This window comes from Clarias gariepinus, chromosome 9 (assembly GCF_024256425.1).
Source record: "Clarias gariepinus isolate MV-2021 ecotype Netherlands chromosome 9, CGAR_prim_01v2, whole genome shotgun sequence".
Classification (NCBI taxonomy): Eukaryota; Metazoa; Chordata; class Actinopteri; order Siluriformes; family Clariidae; genus Clarias; species Clarias gariepinus.
In genome coordinates, this window is record NC_071108.1 from 26,931,819 (window position 1) to 26,953,832 (window position 22,014).

Sequence of the window (22,014 nt, forward strand, 5' to 3'; positions counted from 1 at the left end):
CTATGGGCAATTTGGAAATGCCAATTAGCCTGGGAGGAACTGAAGTACCCGGAAAAAAACCCACCAAGCACGGGAAGGACATGCAAACTCTATGCATACAGACCCAAGGTGCATTTATTTACTTATTTATTCATTTATTTATACATACATATTTATTATACAGTGTTTCATTTTACTACAACTTTAATGTATTGCACATAGAACTGCACATACATATATTTTTTTCAAAATTCATTTCTATCTTTTATATCCTTTATACTACAGTTTACCTTTTCTACCTTTATAAAAGTAAATTCTGCCTAATATTTACAATTTTTATGTAAATTTTATTTTTATGCCACTGACAAAAATACATTTTAAGTGAATTCATGCTTTCTGTGCATTCTTAATTAAGGCAAATGCCTGTAGTGTGTCCATATGTAAAGGTTCATTTTGTAACGTCAGGAAAACAAACTCAAAGTACAAGCAAGGAGTGTATTCATTAACGTTCTAAGATGGTTATATAAATGTTAAACAACCAGGAGCAGAATCAGTGATTTAAAGGCAAATACACAGGAATCACCTTGAAACAAAAAATCATGGATGGCAATACTTAAGACATTAAGCGAAGGGTTTCGATTTTATGAGAGTCATATAGTACAAATAGTGTAAGACTAAACTTAGAAGTAACATGTTATCTTTTTCTTCATAAGTCTTACTGTTATCATGCAAGTACTGTAGGTCTTATCTTACCACAAACACAGGTCAAGCAGACCTTTCACGCCATGCAAACACCCATCATTTATATATAAAAAGGAGTGTGATTGTGGATAAAAGGTCATGAAGAGCTTTATGAAGCAATCATAGTGTGTTAAGATTTCAGTTGTTATGTTTTATACAAGCTGTGTTACACTTTTAGACCTTTCACATAAACAAAGAATTACAAAAAAAAGTGCATGCTTAGGATGAATAAAGAATTATAGTGTGAATTATAACATGGTACAATGAGGCACATACTTATACTCTTTAACACTACTTTCCCTTATTCTACCTGAGTCTGCAATAAGGAACTGGACTCCATATTAACTTAAAGACATCAACTGATATCAACTTCCAGCTGCCTAGTACAACTGCGTTACAATCCCTGCTTTCCATTATCACCCAAATGAGGATGGGTTCCCTGTTGAGTCTGATTCTTTTCAAGGTTTCTTTCTACTTCCATCTCAGGAAGTTTTTTCTTGCCACCATCTTCCTCGGCTTGCTTATCAGGGACAATCTGATCATTTTGATTCATCCACTTTTTTCACATTTCATAAAAATTCTAATAAATCAGGAACAATCTGATAATTTTGATTCACATTTCATACAATTTCAAATAATTCTCTTTTGATTCAGTAAAACTGCTTTGCGACATCCCCAATCACGGATTTTATGATCTCACTATTCATGTGCAAAGTTTAATATGCCACAGGTGCCAAGAGTACATGATAATGATGAAAGTAGGCTTGTACATATTATTATGATAGCACTTTTTTTTTAACCTGGCACTGTTTATTTGTTCATTTATAACAATGTGTAACTCACAATATGAAAAGCTGTGGTGAGTATATATGAACAGAAGATTTACAAAATGCAGTGTCTATAATCCAGCACTTAGTTAATATGCAAGATTGAAGCATCGGTATACTGTACAAGCACTTAGAATGGCAGCTAGAGGTCGATGCACAAACATACACAATAATCTCATGATCTAATACAAACAATTTAAAGGGGAGGTCCAAACAGGAAAACCGCAAAGGCAAGGCATATGAAGGCAGTGATCATAAATAGAAGTCAATGCATTAATCAACAGTCTTAGAATTTATGCAAATGACACTAATAATCAGTAATGAAAATGAAAGAGATGTTCTTAAAATTATGGAAGTGTGCTCTCTGCTGGTGTGGACGTGAACTGTCCCAGGCAGTAGTGACAATATATAATTTTCTGACAGGTTTTAGTTATTCCGAATTTTTGCCATCTAAGAACATGACTCTAAATCACCCATTTGATTTCAGTTAGGTTTTCTTCAGTTCTGCCTTATCTGGTCTTAATGCATTGTGTGTGTGAATCTATATTGATAATGCAGGATTAAAGTGTTGAATGTTAAATGTTATTAAATATATGCAACTCTTTTTAGAAATGCTCCTGTTTAAGGCATACATGCAAGTGGTAACTGCTATCCATTTTAGAGTTAAAAGGCAAAAGGCTCAGAAATATGAGCGTGAGTGTAAACAAGTGTTTAAGCCTATAAGACTATGAATGCGGACACAAACAAGCTATGTCTTCATATTATTATTTATTTATTTGTCATACATACTCTAACTGTCATCCAAGTTGCTCGTCCATTGTTATACCTGACATCTGGCATTGTGTGTGTAACCTTGCTGCTTGCTCTACAGTTTAAAAATTTGCTTATGTCTTTGCTGACTGTTGAATTGTATCTTACCACCCAACCCAGGACCTCACCTCTGTTAAATAGACTTGTAAAGGTTACTAGGCCTTAAGTGGGTTAAGTCTATTTTCTGCCTATTCACTGTTACTCAGCCATAACCTTTGGTCACTGCTTATCTCAGTGTCAATACCTGCAGCCAGTCAGAGTTATAAGCCTGTTTAGCTCAAAATTTAGTACAGAGCTCCAACTCAGTCTCTGTGCACCCTGTGCTGTTTCTTGGTTTCTGAGCCTGTATCATTCTCAATTCATGCACTTCGGTCCTTTGTCATTGCCCAGTATTGTTTCTTACAGCAACAACAGGTCTTTATGCTTACTGTATGATTGAAATTCCATTATTTGAAATTTAATTGGGATTAATAAATTGGGAAATTGTTGTACTTCTCGAGTCACTATATTTTAGTTTTATGAAAAATTCCCATCTATTTGGTAACTACACAAATTTTATGCAAGACGTCAAGGTAATAAATAGCATACTATAGGCTTATGTATAAAAGAAATCATTTCACTGAGCAAGACTGTTTTTCCTCATTTTCACCAGCAGACGTAATGTACTGTATGTGAGTCGTTTTAGAAATTTTTAACAATTTATTATTTTAATGTAACAAGACAGCGATATTTTTGATATTAGTTTTATATTATGCTATTTTATTCACTTCCACTTTAAAAACTAATGCTAATGAAAAATTCTAGTTCTTTGGTGAACGGCCTATCTATTAGCACATTTTCTGTTTTTCACCTTTTTTTCTCCTACAGAGACCACCTGGGTATCCTTTATCTTGGACCTTATGTATTTCAGCAATGCAGTACCTGAGCACCAGACGTCATCATTCTTTTTGTCCTTCTGGATCTTCCCTGGGAAGCAGGCTACGCATATTTATGAGAAACACACATAAGACATATACAGTAAAAAGTCCTTGTCAAGTCCTTCACAAGCAGTGATGATGGAGTGGTATGAAAAACTGTTTGCCCCTTACTTATAGAAGCAAAATAGTCTCATTAATAATTCACACAAAAGACACGATGCACACATGCATATCCCACTTGTATGAAACCCAATTCACATGCACGGAAATTTTTTTTTTACAAAAAACAACTCACGTGCACAAAATAAATATATATATTCATAATATATTTTTTACAAATGCAAAACAAAATTCACAGATGTACAACTGTGTCCAAAATTTTTAAATGTTTAAAATTCATTAGTGTATCATGGACTGTGAATGTGAAAATCGTCTTTTGTGTGTGAATATCCCTGGAAATGTATGTGTGTATTTTTGAGACTTTGCTGGCAGCAACATGGGTCACTCGTACTCTTTAGCAAATCAGATCCAACCTCACCTTTCAACCAGTCACAGCCCTTCAGGAGTGCAGCACTCAAGTAGCTCAGCTTTGCAAACCTTTTGCGCAATCTAAATTAATTACAACGGAAATGATGTTTTACCTACTCAAACCAAGAATAGGATACATGTGTAAGTAATTACTTAATTTCATAATGTTTCATTAATGAACATTCCCAAAAATAACACAGCTAACCACTTAAACATCTTTATAAACACTTCACCCTCATTGCATGTTTGTCACAGTTTTTCATTTTCAAATGAAACAATGCAATTACTTAGTACAGTAAAAATAGCATGTGACTGACTATTGTTTTTACAATTTGAGTGTGGTGAATTGATCATTTATTATGACTTTCTAAACTGGTGTTTGGTGGGTTCGTTTGATGGTAAGAATCGGAAGTGGAAGCTGGGCTTCAGCCTTCTTCTCAGGAAGAAAAGATGCTGTTGGGCTTTCTTGTGCAGAGAGCTGGTGAGATTCTCCTTCAGGGTGGACACTAAGGAATTTGGTGCTGTTGACAATTTCCACAGAGGAGCCTCTCATCGTTCAGTCACTGTTCGCTGACTCGTTGTTCTTGCCGATGAGACCCACCATGGTCGTGTCAGCAGGAAACTTGCTGATGTGATTGGAGATGTGTCGTCACTCAATTGTGAGTAAGAAATGTAAACATCAGGGGACTGAGCACACAGCCCTGTGGGGCTTCAGTGCTAAGTGTGGTGGTGCTAAAGGTGCTGTCCCCGATCCGCACTGACTAAGGTCTTCAGGCCAAACAGACTCAGCTTCCTGCCCAGGTATTGGGGAATGATAGTATTAAATGCTGAATTGAAATCTATGAACAGCATTTGAACATAGGTGTCCTTGTTGTCTAGCTGTGTGAAGGCCAAATTGCGTTTGGTGGAGATGGCGTCATCTGTGGAATGGTAAGGACAATACACAAACTGCAGTGTGTCCAGTGAGGGGGGCAGCAGGGTCTTGATGTGTCTCATGACGGGCACTTTATGATGATAAGTGTGAGTGCAACAGGACGGTGGTCGTTGAAACAGGACACAGAAGACTTCTTCAGCACGGGACGATAGTGGTAGTCTTGAAGCAAGTGGGAACGACAGCGCTGTTCAGAGAGATGTTAAAGATGCCAGCTGTTCAGCACATTCTCTTAGCATTCTGCCAGGGATACTGTCTGGTCCGGCTGCTTTGTGGGTTGCCTCTGCGTAGAGTCTTCTCACAACAGCTGTGATGAGACACAGCACCAGAGTAGGAGTGCTTTTCCTCTCTGTGATGTCGAACCGAGCGTAGAAGCTGTTCAGCCTCATCTGGAAGGGAGCTGTCACTGTTAGCCGACCATGTGCTAACACTAAATTTTAATGATGTTGGTTTTGGACAAAAGCCAAACTAGCAAATAGTTTAACCACCACACCACAACTCATCATTTTCATCTACCTGTTTAATTGCTACCTTATTGGAGTAGAACAGATGCTGTTTACAGATTACAAACATTTTTGCACATTCATTTAAATCCAAGAATGATTATAAACATAACTAATCAAGTTTCCATGCTTCCAAGACAGCTAAAATTATCTTTTTTCTCCATGATGGCTTGCATTAAAAGCTAGGCCATTGGTCTTTCCTCTTGTTTTAAAAGTGGGGAGAGCTCTGTGAGCTCAAAGGCAAAGTTTCCTGTTTCACATGTCATAATAATTTTAGTGTGGTGGTTTTTTTTGCATGATCAAAATATCTGTATTATTTTCTCCCATTTGCTAATGTTTGTCCTAACATAGCTAACAATACTTGCCATGTAATTTGGTCTAACGTTAGATCATGTTAGTTGTCTGTAAAACATTTGAAAAACAAAGTGTTTTTTTTTTACATTACTGGCGATGTTGCCTTTTTTTGAGAACTCATCTGATGTCTTGCAAACCTACACAAATTTTCTCACTGTTATTTTATAAAATCAGTATAAACATCTAAAAGTGTTTATGTACAGTATACCACCAGACACTGCTAAACTACAGCAATAACACACAGACCAACCTACACGTTGATCTTTTGGAGAGTGCAAACTTGGCTTGGTGCAGGACCAGACCGGGGGGTCCAGGGTGGTGAATGGGTTAATGCTATGCTAGAACTCTAAGTCAAAAGCTCTGTGAAAAAATGTCTGCTTTTTGGAAAATAAACTGGACTACAATACATCCAATATATTATATTATTCATATTAGTATCTATTTACTGCTCTTTACTTATCGAGTTTGTGACTACTATTCCCCCAGTATTTTGTAGTACTTAGATGCTCCATGACCTGAGTTTCCTTAAAGGGGTCATACAGGCCTACATGCACTTTTTTAAGCTGTTTGGACTAAACCGTGTGTTAGGAGAGTGCGTACACAACCACTCTCCGATGATAAAGAGCCGCCCAGTGGTTTTCTTTTCATTTATTACAATAACATGCCCCTTCTGAAATCAGGCCAATCGCAAATGCCTGTCGATGTGACGCCACACCACAAGAGGCCGCTCCTACACTAGTTGATTGACACTGGTGTTTTAGCAAAGACCCGCCCTGAGTGAGAAGAAGCTGTCGGCCATTGTTTTTCGCCGCTGGAGCAAAAAGCGAGTGTTGTGTACAGTTGTTGGGTGTAATAGCGAACACAGCAGTCGTCATTCACTACCTAGGGTTAGTGACGTAGGGTACCTACCTAGGGTTAGGTATCTGTGCCACTGAGGACGCAGTGGCTGAATTTAGTTTTTAAAGCTAACGTCCCCGCCGATTTACCTAAATCCGTTCATGTTTGCGATAATCATTTTTCACCAGACTGCTTTATAAACGAGGGTCAATATAAAGCAGGTTTTACTAGGAAGCTGCTCCTAAAAAATGGATCTGTACTAACGCTTCGTGTTCCTGCTTCATCTTCACCAGGCTCAGTGAGTAATTTATTTTTCTATGAATCTTTGCAGATCGCCTTTTCTAATAATCACGATGAATGCGGAGTGTAAGTTAACTTATACTCTCATAGAACCTGGTTATGTCATCTTCTCTATGTACATCCGTCTCTATATAATCCCTAATCGCCCGTTTATAATAAACAGTGCATTAAGGTGATTGTCTAGTTGCAAACTGTGTACGTAGTCGGAAAACTATATTATGCTTACCTTTGTTACGTTAGATGGTTTATAACGATGTCTGTCGAAGATTAAGAAGTCATGTAAACACATCAGTAAACACATCGCGTCCGTATCTCTCTCAGTAAGCTTCTCCGCTTTATGTTGTTGTTGCTCGCGACAGCGCAACAGCCCGTTAATTCATGCCCAGTGATGAGAAAGACAAATCGAGTCGATGCATGTCCATTCTTTTAATTTCTGCGTTGTCAGGCGATATTACAAACTTCCGCGTAGGTTCCGTACTTAAATCAAACCAAAAACGACTGAAGAAAACAGGCTCAGGCTCCATATTCCAGCGTTTTCCAGTTTGGACTGCATTACCCACAAAGCACTGCGTTGTGGGCAATGCTTTGTGGGTAATGCAGTCCAAAGCTTGCCCGCACTGGACTACACTTCCGTGGCTATACCCCACGTGTGTTGTGAAGACACGCCCCACAGAACTGGGGGGCGGGCTCAGCAGAGGTCATGAGCATTTAAATTAGCATGTACTGAAACAGGTTGCTGAAAACAGAGCTAGTTTTTACCAGGTAAAAGTAGTGTTTTTTTTACACAATCCTTTTGAATTTTTAATTAACGTATAATACAAACTTTTAATTAGGACCCTAAAGATCATATTAACATTTAATGAAAAATGGGATGTGTAGGACCTTTAACTGTTGTTGACTCAACTCTAAACATGACCCTAAATATTTTTTTAACATATGGCATAATTGGAGATATCTCCAGTATTGAGGTCTTGATAGGTCCAATTTGTTTTACTCTAAGTCATCAAATAATTTTAGTAATTTCAGGCGGGGGCTCGGGGGTATGCCAAGATCTTGTAAACCTTGTTTGGCCCACTAAGAGCTACCAGCTGAAAAAACTGTGGTTGGACAGAATTTTGATAAGGGCAGAGTATATTTAACCCTATTAACTGTTGTCATAATCAGTCCCTTAACTCTGCCCTGATCCATTCCCACACCCTTAAACTAAACTCCAATTCTGCAGTCTCTCATGACCTCAGACCTTCACTTGGAGCGCTCTCATGGCTGATTCTATGCACCTGTCATTTGATCTCAGTTCTCTCGCATTAACTTGTGTATTCTCTCAGAGAAACTGATATGCACTCTTGACCTCTGCCTCTATCTTACCGTCTCAGATTTATACTTTTGCCTTTAATTTTTACTCTCTGGCTGTGACCCTACATGTTTAAAGGATTTAAAAGACTGTCTCACTTTACTTTTCTTTGTTGGATTTTCAGACTTTCAAGATCAGCACATTAATGGAATTACAAGGTTGTTTCTCTGTTTTTTTTTTTTTTTTACTGTCTTCCTATTCGGTTTACAGACTCTTTTGCCAGGATAAATCGCATCCAGCTATTGCATCTAAAGAATCAGGGGGCTGTTTTTGGCTCATACCAGCAAGAAATCAAACAGGTGATTCAGTCCCTGGCAGGCTCTTCACTCCCAGTTGACTGATCTATTGTCATGTACTGTATGTTATCACTTTCCTTTTAGGAAAGGTTTGTGTGAGCACTATCGCTTTGCACGTCCAGGGTCTGGGTTTGATTCCCGGCCAGGCTCAATTCACGTCTCTGTGTGCATGGAGTTTGCATGTTCTCTCTGTGCTTGGTGGGTTTCCTCTGGGTACTTTGGTTTCCTCCCACAGTCCAAAGATATGCAGGTTAGGCTAATTGGCATGAGCACTTAGTGTGTGTGTCCTGCGATGGATTGGCATCCTGTCCAGGGTGTATCCTGCTTTATGCCCTAGGCTCCAGGTCCCTGCAACCCTAAATGCAGGATAAAGTGGTATTGAAGATAAGTGAGTGAGTGGTTTGTTTGGTGACTGTGGTCCCAACTGCCTTGAAATCATTCACAAGCTTCTCCTATGTAGTTCTGGACTGATGTCTCACTTTTTTCATGATTATCCTTACCCCATGAGGTAAAATCTTGCATGGAGCTCCAGACCGAGGGCGATCAATGGTTAATTTGTATTTCTTCCATATGCGTATAATTGCTTCAACAGTTGTCTCCTTCTCACCAGGTTTCTTGCTGATGGTCTTGTAGCCTATTCCAGCCTTCAACATGTCTACAACCATGTCCCTTATGTCCTTTAATAGCTCTTTGTTCTTGCTTATGGTGGGGAAGTTTGTATGGAAAATGGAAAAATGAAAGAATAAAATATCTACAGGGGATCGAATTATAATTTTCCCCATTGTAGTAAGGCAAACTTCACACTGCACGCATGCAGTGCCTCCTTAGATTTATTAAACTCTTACTGTTGCAGCTTTGTGGCTCTTGAAAAACAGGAAAGCTCAGAAATTTATTACCTTTCCACTTCAGCTCTGCCTTATTTCATGCGGCCTGCAGTCATTTTTTATCAATGACTGTGATAATCATGTTTATCGGAGCAGGCAAGATTAGTTTCTCTGTCATAGCATGCAGATGTTTCTCAGTGGTTACATTATGAAACCATATACAGTAGGAGGCTAGCTAGGCTTTATTATTTAATGACATTTCAACAAAGAGCCTCTGCAGATGACCAATGACATCCCCTGAAAAAAATCCAGTGTTTTTGTTTTTTTCCCAACTCGCAGTAGAGTTTCCATGTGGCTTTTTAGTTCGGTTGACTTCAAACTCTCATTCGCCAATTTTTTGCTGCCTATTACACACATAGGTTGTGCTTTATGGTTGGACAGCAAGTTTCTGACCACTTATAAAGCAGTTATTAGCAGTTTGCTAACTTTAGCATGGGAGATGGATGGTCTCGTAGGGTGTCTTGCATTGAAATCTGCTGCAATAACCCGGTTACTGCGTTTACCAGACATCAACACACAATTTATATCCGCTTTTCACGTGTCATTAGTATGTAAACTGCTAATAACTGCTTTATAAGTGGTCAGAAACTTGTAAATAACTCATGAAAGAATAAGTTACGTTAACACCAAGCACACTATTGTTTTTCTTGTGAAATTCCCAATAAGTCTGATGTGTCACATGACCCTCTTCCTATTGAAAAAACAAAAGTTGGATCCAAAATGGCCACCATGGTCACCACTCATCTTGAAAAGTTTTCCCCTCACATATACTAATGTGCCACAAACAGGAAGTTAATATCACCAACCATTCCCATTTTATTAAGGTGCATCCATATAAATGGCCCACCCTGTACAACTGTAAAATGTATTCTTGGCTAATAAAAAAGGCTAACCTTAATGTCAAGGAAACAATGAGATGCAAGGCAAGTCGTGGTGGTCAGGAACTAACCATCCCCTGCTTGGCTAACCTTGACCAGACAGCAGGTAGTGTTAGCCATGTGGGTAGCTATGAAGGAAGATGTATCTATTTTTACCTATAGTTGTTAATGGCACACACAATAATGTGACAAGACAAAAACCACTGTGAATGACAATTTTATGCATGGAAAAACCTTGTTGATAAAAAAGACCAGATTGGGGTGGATGAGCTAAAACATCAGGTTCCAGGTTAAATCCAAGTTTATCGTATATACACACAGTACTACATTTTCTTATCATACATTACATACATATTTGCTGATTTAATAATGATTAAATAATAAATAATGTTGAGTTGGAGCCATGCATCCTCTCTCTCTCTCTCTCTCTCTCTCTCTCTCTCGACAAAACCCTTCTAAACCCGATGTTATAAAGTACTATAATGGTCACCAATTAAACGTCGTATATCTGCCTGTAATAATATTATGTTCCACTTATCATTGTGTATGCTAAAAACACGAACAGCACTTAATAAATTGAGAAATCTGCTCCCTTTTAATCCATTGGGTCTCGCCTTTTCTTTACAAACTTGCACTTTGATTTGCAATAATAATTAACCTTATTCGCGTTATTTATTCGCATTTTGTAATTTCAGGGTTTGTGTGTTTAATCACGGTTATAAATATATGTTTCGGTGTTAATCTAACATCGCGTGCCCCGAGGCGTGATTAATTAATAAGTCTGCCTCATTTGGATCTACACTGATCTCCTACAGTACAGAACAATACACAGGGTCTGGACGGAATTCCTATTTAACTTTAACTTTAATTTCTGTGTTTCAACAGTGTTTGCACTCAAAAATTGTGTCGCAATCTGCTAGAGATTGGTCGAGATTTGTTAAAGCCACAGTAAAAAAAAATAATAATAAAACTACAGTACATGAGTGTCTGTGCCAGAAAAAAAAAAAAAAAAAGTCCGGAAGAGGGAAGGGTTTTGTGTGGTTACATAATCCAGCGCCGATGTGACAAGGTTACAAGGGTAGCGAAGGTTTCTTAAAGGAAAGTAACTGAACTGAAATCGGTTTTTTATTTCATCATGGAAGGACTTGATTTGTCTTTGGTGAGTGAAAAGGTTTTGGGATGTCCTTTTCGCACGGGACTAGTATTACCTGGGGACCTCGTGTGATTTGTAATAATTGCAGAGGTTCTCTGTAAACTTAACCCCGTGCGAATCGGTCATGTCTGCAATTGATAAAGTAAAAATTCCTTGGGAAATTACTTGCCATATTTGGCCGAACACCGAGGTCCTGTGATAATATTAGTCGCGTGCGAATCAGCATGTCTGTGATTTGGTCGGTGTTTGTCGGAGTCGTATATCAATTTTTCAAGGTTTTTATTCATCGTCCGCAAAAAAATGGAGGCTACGTTGGAGTGCTTTGAAGGAATTTGGGGTTTATGTGTTACAGATAAATTAAGCGCAGAGTTCGAGATATTAGATTTGAACCTGGTGAAATGTAATGACACAGGGCACGATAACAATATATATATATATATATATATATATATATTTTTTTTTTATATATATATATATATATTTTTTTTTTTTTTTTTGAACATCCATACATTCTTTCTCTGCCTCACACACAGTCTGCATACGCACGCACCTCTCTCACACCCCCTCCCCCACACACCACACACACACACACACACTCCCATCTGGCTTTGGGAAATGTTTAGTGAAACCATTTTCGAAATGGCTCATTATTAGTAGTTAATTCTAATTGCAAAATATTGGAATTAAATAAATATAATACGTCAACAAACTGTGCGTCTGTAATTCAGGTTTCAATTTAACGTATTGCAACAAAACTGCAACAACTTTTGAATGTTTCTAATATGCATTCATCTTGTCTAAGCTAACAAACCTGTTTAACACTGCAGCTAAAGTCACTGGATCGACCAAAAATGTTTGATTTTGAAGGCATCTCTATGGTGCATTACTTTACTGATGACTGGGAAAATGTTCAAAAGTTCCAGGCAAGACCAGATGACATCCTTGTTGCTACTTACCCCAAAGCAGGTATTCGGTCTATTTTGAAGTATTTATACAATTGCAGTTTATGTTTTTGCTTATCAATGAGATAGTATGTGCTGGATCAATTATGTGAAACAGATACTTTTCAGTGTCATGTAAAGTCAGTAGAGACAGGATGCACAGTGTGTAAACAATGTGTTTTTTTGGGCTGAAATAAAAAAAAAAGCACTGTCATGGTCTGTTTCAAGGGTCAAAGTGATAGCAGACAGGAACAACCATCCTTAATCCCAATGATTTGAAAAACAAGGTGGACAAAATTAATATGTATTACTTTCAGAATACAAAGCTCTGACTTCAAAGATGTTAAGGGATATATGGCCTTTTTTAATCCAAAATCTGTCATCCAAAACACTTAACTTTTTCTAAATAACTGGCATGAAATGTCGGACAGTGCCATGAAAAAGTAATCATGATTTTAAGGTTTTTTTTGTGCATATTTGTCACACTTAAATGATTTAAATCATTAAGCAAATTTTAATATTACATAAGATAACCCAAGGAAATATGTGAAGAGTATTCACCCTTAAACCTAATAACTGGTTGTTCCACCCTTGGCCCATTTGTAATAACTGCCAATAATTGTTTCACATTGCTGTGGAGGAAATTTGGCCCTCTCCTCTTTGCAGAATGGCCTGTTTAGGAACCTCAATCAGATTTGAGGAGCTTAATTGGATTAAATTTGGACTTAAGTCTGTTTTTCTTTTCAATTACTTTTTCACATAGGGGCAGGTTTTTTCCCTTCTTAATGGTGGCCTATGGGTTGTTGTTTACTTTTCAGTCATTTCCTTCTCTCATCCACACTGCATTTCTCAGTGAAGTGTATTGCACATATTTGTACACTGTACAGGGAACCACTTTTCAAAACCCAAGACACCACTGATCACCCAGTTACAATGCAAGTCTTTGATCAATCCCAAGATGTTTTCACAGTCATTCATACCTTGATTCAGGAGACCCTGAACAATGCACGTGTGTGAAACCACAACCCACAGGTTACCATTAGGGTGTCAACGACTTAACGACTCCTTTGAGTTTATACAGTAGTATATAAACCTAAAACTCAAAGCCAGTTAGTTAAAATAACGAAATAAAAATGTATACTTTTCTGTATTTGTGTTCTGTTGTAAACAAACACATTTCTAAAGGCTTATACACAGAAGATGTGCACATGTTGTATTTGGCAAATCTCATTCACATGATAAAATAAACATAAGCACATAAAGAATAAAAAAAGAAGTGCAAGCAGTGATCAGAGTTCTGGGAGTTGCAACACACACACATGGAGGATGGACTTCAAATCATTCTGCGTGGAGTAAAGTACTTTTACATATGTATGAGCTAGTATTTTACACATGTTTAGGCCTACAGCGACAGTAAACCTCTAACTCAAGTTGGTGACATAAACTCACTTTCGATCCAATTTATTTCCACCAGGCACTACATGGGTTTCATATATTTTGGACCTACTTTATTTTGGCAGTAAAGAACCAGAACGTCAGACCTCAATACCCATCTATCTCAGAGTCCCTTTCCTTGAGGCAGTTTTGCCTAAGATACCTACAGGTCAGTAACCATGCTCTCTCAGTACAACACCCATTTATGCAGGCATTACCAGCTTAATCCTGATCTTTAAATTATATGTAATGAAACCAATATTAATTATGCTTTTTTTGCATAGGGGTTGAACTAGCTAATAATTTACCCACCACACCAAGAATCATCAAAACCCATCTACCTGTTCAACTTGTGCCCAAATCCTTCTGGGAACAAAACTGCAAGGTATTGTATTTGGGACCTTGTAAAGTTATAGACCTTAATTTTATGGTATTTTTAATTATCAAACAGAGACTTGATATAAAATATTTAGGAACAGGGTTTGGGTCTGTGCACTGCAATATTTAATACAAGTTCAAAACAGAATAATAATCAATATCCTAGAACACATCAGAAGACCTCAGGAGGTCAGACCTGATCATTGTAGAACACAACTCCAATGAATGTCTTAATGTGCTTTAAACAAGATTTAAAGGATCCTGAAGTTCCCAGTTGAATTATAAATCCTACATTAAAAATATCCATTACATTATAAACAAGTTCTTGGTTGTAGGTCAGGCAAATGTTTATCGAAGTGCATCACTAAAAACAGACCTATTGTGTAAATTACCACTTAGCATAGCATTTGGTTACATGCTTGCATTAGCGTCATGGGGACAACAGAATTTTTCTATCATTAAATCTAAATAACTCCACAAGACTTCTGAAAATTAGCAAAACATTAGAATATGCATAGCATTAGACCATCCTGTTGGATCAAACCCAACAGTTATCTAAAAATACAACACAAAGACCAAACTGAAATACAGTCTTTAAATAAACAAAGTAACAGAAAACAAAACATATATTAGTGCATATAGTATTGCAGTTTGTTTGTGACATATGTGTCTTTGCAGGTTATCTATGTGGCTCGTAATGCCAAAGACAATGTTGTGTCATATTTCCACTTTGAGCGCATGAATCATCTCCAACCTGAGCCAGCAGGCTGGAACGAATATTTACAGACCTTCATGGATGGAAAGTGTAAGTAACAGAGTTTACTCAAAGAGGTGCATAGTGACAAATATGAATTATAAGCAGGTTATTAACAAGAATTTAGAAATTATACTTAAACGACAATATGGAATTTTTAAACCTGTGCTCAGCTACATATGCACCTGCTACTCACACAGCAAAAACCCTAACGTTGTATGTTATGTCACATAGTTATTAATATTATTTTGCATTGTCAACCTAAATTTGGCATATTTAAAACAATTGGTTAAATGATATGAAAGTAGCAATATACTCAATGGACACAACCTAACTGATATCACTGACACAGCACTGACAACCCATTAGTCAAATGTCAAATTTAGATCACCTGACATATATACACTCAACAAAAATATAAACGCAACACCTTTGTTTCTGCTCCGATATTTCATGAGATGGACTTAAAGATCTAAAATTCACTCCAGATACACAATATTACCATTTCTCTCAAACATTGTTCACAAATCAGTCTAAATGTGTGATAGTGAGCACTTCTGCTTTGCTGAGATAATCCATCCCACCTCACAGGTGTGCCACATCAAGATGCTGATCTGACATCATGAGTAGTGCACAGGTGTACTTTATACTGCCCACAATAAAAGGCCACCCTGGAATGTGCAGTTTTGTCTCACAGCAAAATGCCACAGATGCCACAAGCATTGAGGGAGGATATAGTTATAGACCTTAATTTATCTCTGTGCAGTTGGCATGCTGACAGCAGGAATGTCAACCAGATCTGTTGCTCGTGCATTGAATGTTCATTTCTCCACCATAAGCCGTCTCCAAAGGCGTTTCAGAGAATATGGCAGTACATCCAACCGGCCTCACAACCGCAGACCACGTGTAACCACACCAGCCCAGGACCTCCACATCCAGCAGGTTCACCTCCAAGATCGTCTGAGACCAGCCACTCAGACAGCTGCTGAAACAATTGGTTTGCATAACCAAACAATTTCTGCAAAAACGGTCAGAAACCGTCTCAGGGAAGCTCAACTGCATGCTTGTCGTCCTCATCGGGGTCTTGACCCGACTCCAGCTCGTCGCCGTAACAGACTTGAGTGGGCAAATGCTCACATTCGATGGCGTCTGGCACATTGGAGAGGTGTTCTCTTCACGGATGAATCCCGGTTTACATTGTTCAGGGCAGATGGCAGACAGCGTGTGTGGCGTCGTGTGGGTGAGAGCTTTGCTGATGTCAATGTTGTGGATCGAGTGGCCCATGGTGGTGGTGGGGTTATGGTATGGGCAGGCATCTGTTATGGACGAAGAACACAGGTACATTTTATTGATGGCATTTTGAATGCACAGAGATACCGTGATGAGATCCTGAGGCCCATTGTTGTGCCATACATCCATGAACATCACCTCATGTTTCAGCAAGATAATGCACGGCCCCATGTTGCAAGGATCTGTACACAGTTCTTGGAAGCTGAAAATGTCCCAGTTCTTGCATGGCCAGCATACTCACCGGACATGTCACCCGTTGAGCATGTTTGGGATTTGCTTGACCGGCGTATACGACAGCGTGTACCAGTTCCCACTAATATCCAACAACTTCACACAGCCATTGAAGAGGAGTGGACCAACATTCCACAGGCCACAATTGACAATCTGATAAACTCTATGCGAAGAAGATGTGTTGCACTGCATGAGGAAAATGGTGGTCACACCAGATACTGACCGGTTCTAATTCCCCAGACCCCCAATAAAGCAAAAAACTGCACATTCCAGGGTGGCCTTTTATTGTGGGCAGTATAAAGTACACCTGTGCACTACTCATGATGTCAGATCAGCATCTTGATGTGGCACACCTGTGAGGTGGGATGGATTATCTCAGCAAAGCAGAAGTGCTCACTATCACACATTTAGACTGATTTGTGAACAATGTTTGAGAGAAATGGTAATATTGTGTATCTGGAATGAATTTTTAGATCTTTAAGTCCATCTCATGAAAAATCGGAGCAGAAACAAAGGTGTTGCGTTTATATTTTTGTTGAGTGTATATATATATATATATATATATATATATATATTTTTTTTTTACAAAAAAATATTGAACAAATCATAATGTACAATATATCAAGAAAATCTATAAATAATTTTATTGAATAAACACACACGCACATACACCCAACATTCTTCCAGCTCAGATAGAACAGTGTGTATCAAACTGGTCATACATTTCAACGCATAGCCAAATTAAAATTTTCAGTTAGGCAATACCTGTAAATTAAACGATGTGTCTTTTGTAAAAACACTATCAACATGTAACTTTGACAGATGAGGTTAGACAGGAGTCTCTATGGACTATGATGTTTGCAGATGACATTGTGCTCTGTAGCGAGAGCAGGGAACAGGTCGAGGAAAAATTGGAGAGGTGGGGGTTTGCTCTGGAAAGCAGAGGAATGAAGGTTAGCCGCAGCAAGATGGAATACATGTGTGTAAATAAGAGGAACCCAAGAGGAATGGTGAGGCTTCAGGGAGCAGCTGTAAAGAAGGTGCAGGACTTTAAGTACTTAGGGTCAACAGTCCAGAGCAATGGAGAGTGTTCAAAGGAGGTGAAGAGGCGGGTACAGGCAGGTTGGAATGGGTGGAGAAAAGTGTCAGGTGTGTTGTGCGATAAAAGAGTATCAGCGAGAATAAAAGGAAAGGTGTACAGGACAGTGGTGAGACCAGCGATGCTCTACGGCTTAGAGACAGTGGCACTGAAGAAAGGACAGGAGGCAGAGTTGGAGGTAGCAGAGCTGAAGATGTTGAGGTTCTCTTTGGGAGTGACAAGGATGGATAGGATCAAGAATGAGTTCATCAGAGGGACAACCCATGTTAGATGTTTTGGAGATAAAGTCAGAGAGGCCAGATTGAGGTGGTTTGGGCATGTTCAGAGGAGAGATGGTGAATATATCGGTAGAAGGATGCTGAGGTTGGAACTGCCAGGCAGGAGGTCTAGAGGAAGACAAAAGAGGAGATTTATGGATGCAGGAGAGGAGAGAGGACATGAAGTTAGTTGGTGTGAGAGAAGAGGATGCAGAGGATAGGGTTAGATGGAGGCAGATGATTCACTGTGGCGACCCCTGAAAGGGAACAGCCGAATGACAAAAAAGCAATGTAAACTATCCAAAGGAGAAGCCCCTTACACAGTAACTGTGACAACAACTGGAAAGGTGAGCATTACAAAAAGAAATAAGTAAACGAAAAGGCTCCCACAGATTCAATAAAACAAAAATTTAAGCACAAATGTATACATCAGCTTTTACATGATTATATAGATAAATTATTAATATTTCTGGAGAGAAAGCATAAAAACAAAATATTTAAAGAAATACACAACATATATTGCCCAAACACTGTGTAAAATATACAATACGTATTGTTTTTGGCGTAAATAAAATCTTTGGTTCCTGTAAAGACTAGAGTTGGAGTGCAACATGTCAAGGCAAAAATAGTAAATTAGAATCTGGTGTAACCAGAAATAGTATCAGAAATTGTAAAGAGATCACACATTTTTTTCTTAAAAAGGAAAATTATGTTTTATATGCAGTTACAATTCAAATTTATGTAGAACTACAGTATTCAAAAGAACCACTACAGTTAAATAACATCAATAACTTTATCACATTGTTTTCACAAAGTTTTTTTTATGCGAAAAGTAACTATAAAAATATATAATTGTATTTTTTTAAGTAGCTCAATTGCTGTAAAATAGTTTTTTTCCCTACATTAATAAATGCTAAACTAGGTTCTGTTAACCCTAGGTTAATGTGGAGCATTCCTTTTTTTTACATTCAGTCACTTTACAATAGAAGAAAATAATTTAGTGATTGGTATTAAGAATTTTTAACCTCTCTATATATATAAAAGAAAAGGTCATTAGTTTTTCCTCAGAATGTAATTAAGTAAAAGTGTTCAGGGACAATACATTACTTAAATATACAATGATAAATAGCAATTAAATAAAATTATATTCCTGATTATCACTGTTTTTATATCCTTTTTTTTACCTTATAGTGGTGTTTGGACCTTGGTATGATCATGTGTGTGGCTACTGGGAGAAGAAGCAGACATACTCTAATCTTCACTACATGTTCTTTGAGGATATGGTAGAGGTAGGGAACACAGATTAAGTGTAGATGTCCTTTTCGGTGTATTCTATGTGCACTTAATGTGTATTCACATGTGTAATGTGATTTCTTAAAACATCCTGTGAAAACTTTTTATTTATATTTGTTATTGAAGGCACAAAATCCTGTAGTTGTTACATTAATAGAACTTACTAATGTAAATTTTGAGCTTGGATCATCCTAATTTGTTCCTTTCTTTTTTAGAACACTGGTCGTGAGGTGGAGCGTCTTTGCTCTTTTCTTGGTTTAACTACACCAGCAGAAGAGAGAGAGAAGATCACAAAAAGCACCCACTTTGATGCCATGAAGCAAAACAAGATGACCAACTACTCCACAATACAGATTATGAATTTTTCAGTCTCACCATTTATGCGCAAAGGTTAACATGTTTTAAATACCTCTCACTCGTTAACACTGGTAAACTTTTTTTTTCCTGCACAAAAATGGTAAAAAATAATTATTGCAGGATTATCCTAGATGAAATATACTGTATTGGTTATCAGAAAGTTTTTTAAAAGTTACAGTTCTAGAAATTTTGTGTAATACAGCTTTTAACTCTCCATGCTAAGAGCTGATCTAAGCTGCTCTGCACATTATATTTGTAAAGTTTTGACATGTTGAAAGAAATGTTTGCTTGAACCCAGTCTATTGGTTCTTTTATAAACCCAATGATCTGTTATTGTGGTGAATTCACAAAGCAAGGTTCACCTCTATGTGCTAAATTGCATATTCTTTTAGGTTTATTTGCTTAACAGTTCTAAAATATAAATATGAATGAACATGCTTGAAATGATCAGAACTTGTATTCAAGATTCAAGTTTAAACTGTTGTTAACAAGATGATAGACATTGACACGTTTTTTTTGTTTGTTTGTTTTTTGAATTTGCCTCCAGGTAAAGTTGGTGACTGGAAGAATCACTTCACTGTGGCCCAGAGTGAGCAGTTTGATAAACATTACAAAGAAAGGATGAAGAACACAACTTTAAAATTTCGAACACAGATTTAGGATGTTGTGAGAGCAGTGGCGGCTGGCGCAAACAAAATTAAAATTCAACTTTTAATAACCACCTGTAAATAAGAAGTGCTGGAAAAGCACCGAGTGAAAGCTCGGCCGCGATCACTTGACTGCTGCTTATTTCTCTAAGATCAGGTCGAAATGAACATAATGCAGTAAAGTTTTTTTTTTATTGTAAATAAATTATATTAAGAAATACAACGGAATATTGTGACTAAATGACTTTATTTCATTATTAAAATAAATATTTATGTTAAATAATTATATGTTAAAGTAGCATTCTTCTCTGCCTAACTTTAAGGGGATGGCGCCCCAGCATCCCTTATTGACCGGCCGCCACTGTGTGAAAGTTAAGAATTCTTATTGACCTGTATATTTTGTTCAATGTCAATTTAGCTTAAATTATAAATTGCAGTAAATCATATTAACAATTTAAATGTTATAATTCATATAGTAAAAACTTACACAGGCTCTTGTATAGCATAAGATCCACATAAATTGATTAAAAACCATCCTAATGATAAAATACTATTGTAATAATATAATAATATATTGTCGCTGTGACTATAAATAACTATGGATATTTTAATCTGTTGCTGTACATTACTTACCACCAGAGGTGGACAGAGTACACAGGTTCATTACTTAAGTAAAAGTACAGATAACCCTTGCTAAATTTTACTCAAGTTCAAGTAAAAGTACTACAGTCAGATGCTTACTTAAGTAAAAGTACTGAATTACTTGTTTTTAAAAGTACTTAAGTATCAAGAGTACCAGAGTACATTTTCTAAATAATGTATAACTTCTGCCACAGTGCTTACATTTATGTACAGAAACGTTCTACATAAAGTACATCTGAGTGGCTATAGCTACAGCTGGCAAATTAGTTGGTGTATGTGACTTTGACTACCCAAACGTAACCGAGAATGTAAAAAGCTGCATTATCGCAGCTAGCCAATCATTTAGTGCATTTTTCTGTAGCTAGAATCTAGCTTAGAAATGTAAGGAAGTTTATTTCAATGTACGTACCTTGGCATGCTTCCACAAGTTGGAGGATAAATTTTTGTAGGCGGTGATGAAGTTCTGTTTTGGTAAACACAGCAAACATTTGAAGCGAAAACTATCATTAACTTGTTCAGAAAATTTAACTAGTTTGGCGAGGTGGGGCCACGGGTTGGCACATTCCCAGGATGGACCTCGCGTTTGAGAGGGAAACAACAAATTGAGGGTTTCTGAGATTTTTTTAATATATATTTTTTAGAAGAAGTAACGGGTACTCACGCTTATGGATGGAAATGTAGCGGAGTAAAGAGTACAATATTTGCCTCTCAAATGTACTTGAGTAAAGTCATGAGTGCTCCCCAAAAATGATACTCAAGTAAAGTACAGATCCCTCAAAATTTTACTTAAGTACTGTACTCAAGTAAATGTACTCTGTCCGGCTCTGCTTACCACATAAATTCAATTTTGAGTCTTTAAAAAAAAACCATTCTTTTTGTACCAGAGTAAAAAAGTTAATTTTATACTCTATCACTTTGACATTATGGGTGACTTACTGTATTATATAATAAAGTGACCAAAGCGTTGTCTCTCTCCTGTGATTACTTCTGAGTGTGACATTTGTAAAATCAACATATAAAAGTTTTCTATATAGATTTAGAGCAAGATTAAAAAGCCTATGAGCAGTCCTGTAAAACATGTAATCTGTTTAGAGGAAAAGTGCTAAAGCATTAAAAGTTACTAGAAATCAACAGATTCAATTACATTTTATTTATATAGCGCTTTTACCAATGGTCATTGTCTCAAAGCAGCTTCACAAAAATTAAAGAAATAAAAAAAGAAGATTTTTTTGGCGTGTATATGTCAAAAAATGTGCCTAGATAATAATGAGATGAATGAATGAATGATGAATGAAATGTCTTTGATGAGCAAGCCAAGGGTGACCGCGACAGTGGCAAGGAAAAACTCCCTGAGATGGCAATAGAAAGAAACCTTGAGAGGAACCAGACTCAATCAGGACAC

The 22,014-nt window shown here is 37.4% G+C and overlaps 1 protein-coding gene across 1 annotated transcript; it reads left to right on the forward strand.

Moving 5' to 3' along the window:
- Positions 1-11,166: 11,166 nt before the first annotated feature.
- LOC128530147 (cytosolic sulfotransferase 3-like) lies at positions 11,167-21,578 on the forward strand. The gene is made up of 8 exons (XM_053503889.1): positions 11,167-11,295; positions 12,117-12,255; positions 13,705-13,833; positions 13,949-14,049; positions 14,721-14,847; positions 18,865-18,962; positions 19,182-19,356; positions 19,871-21,578. The coding sequence occupies exons 1-8, from the start codon at positions 11,272-11,274 to the stop codon at positions 19,981-19,983; spliced, it is 906 nt and encodes a 301-aa protein (XP_053359864.1). The 5' UTR covers positions 11,167-11,271; the 3' UTR covers positions 19,984-21,578.
- The last annotated feature ends 436 nt before the right edge of the window (positions 21,579-22,014 follow it).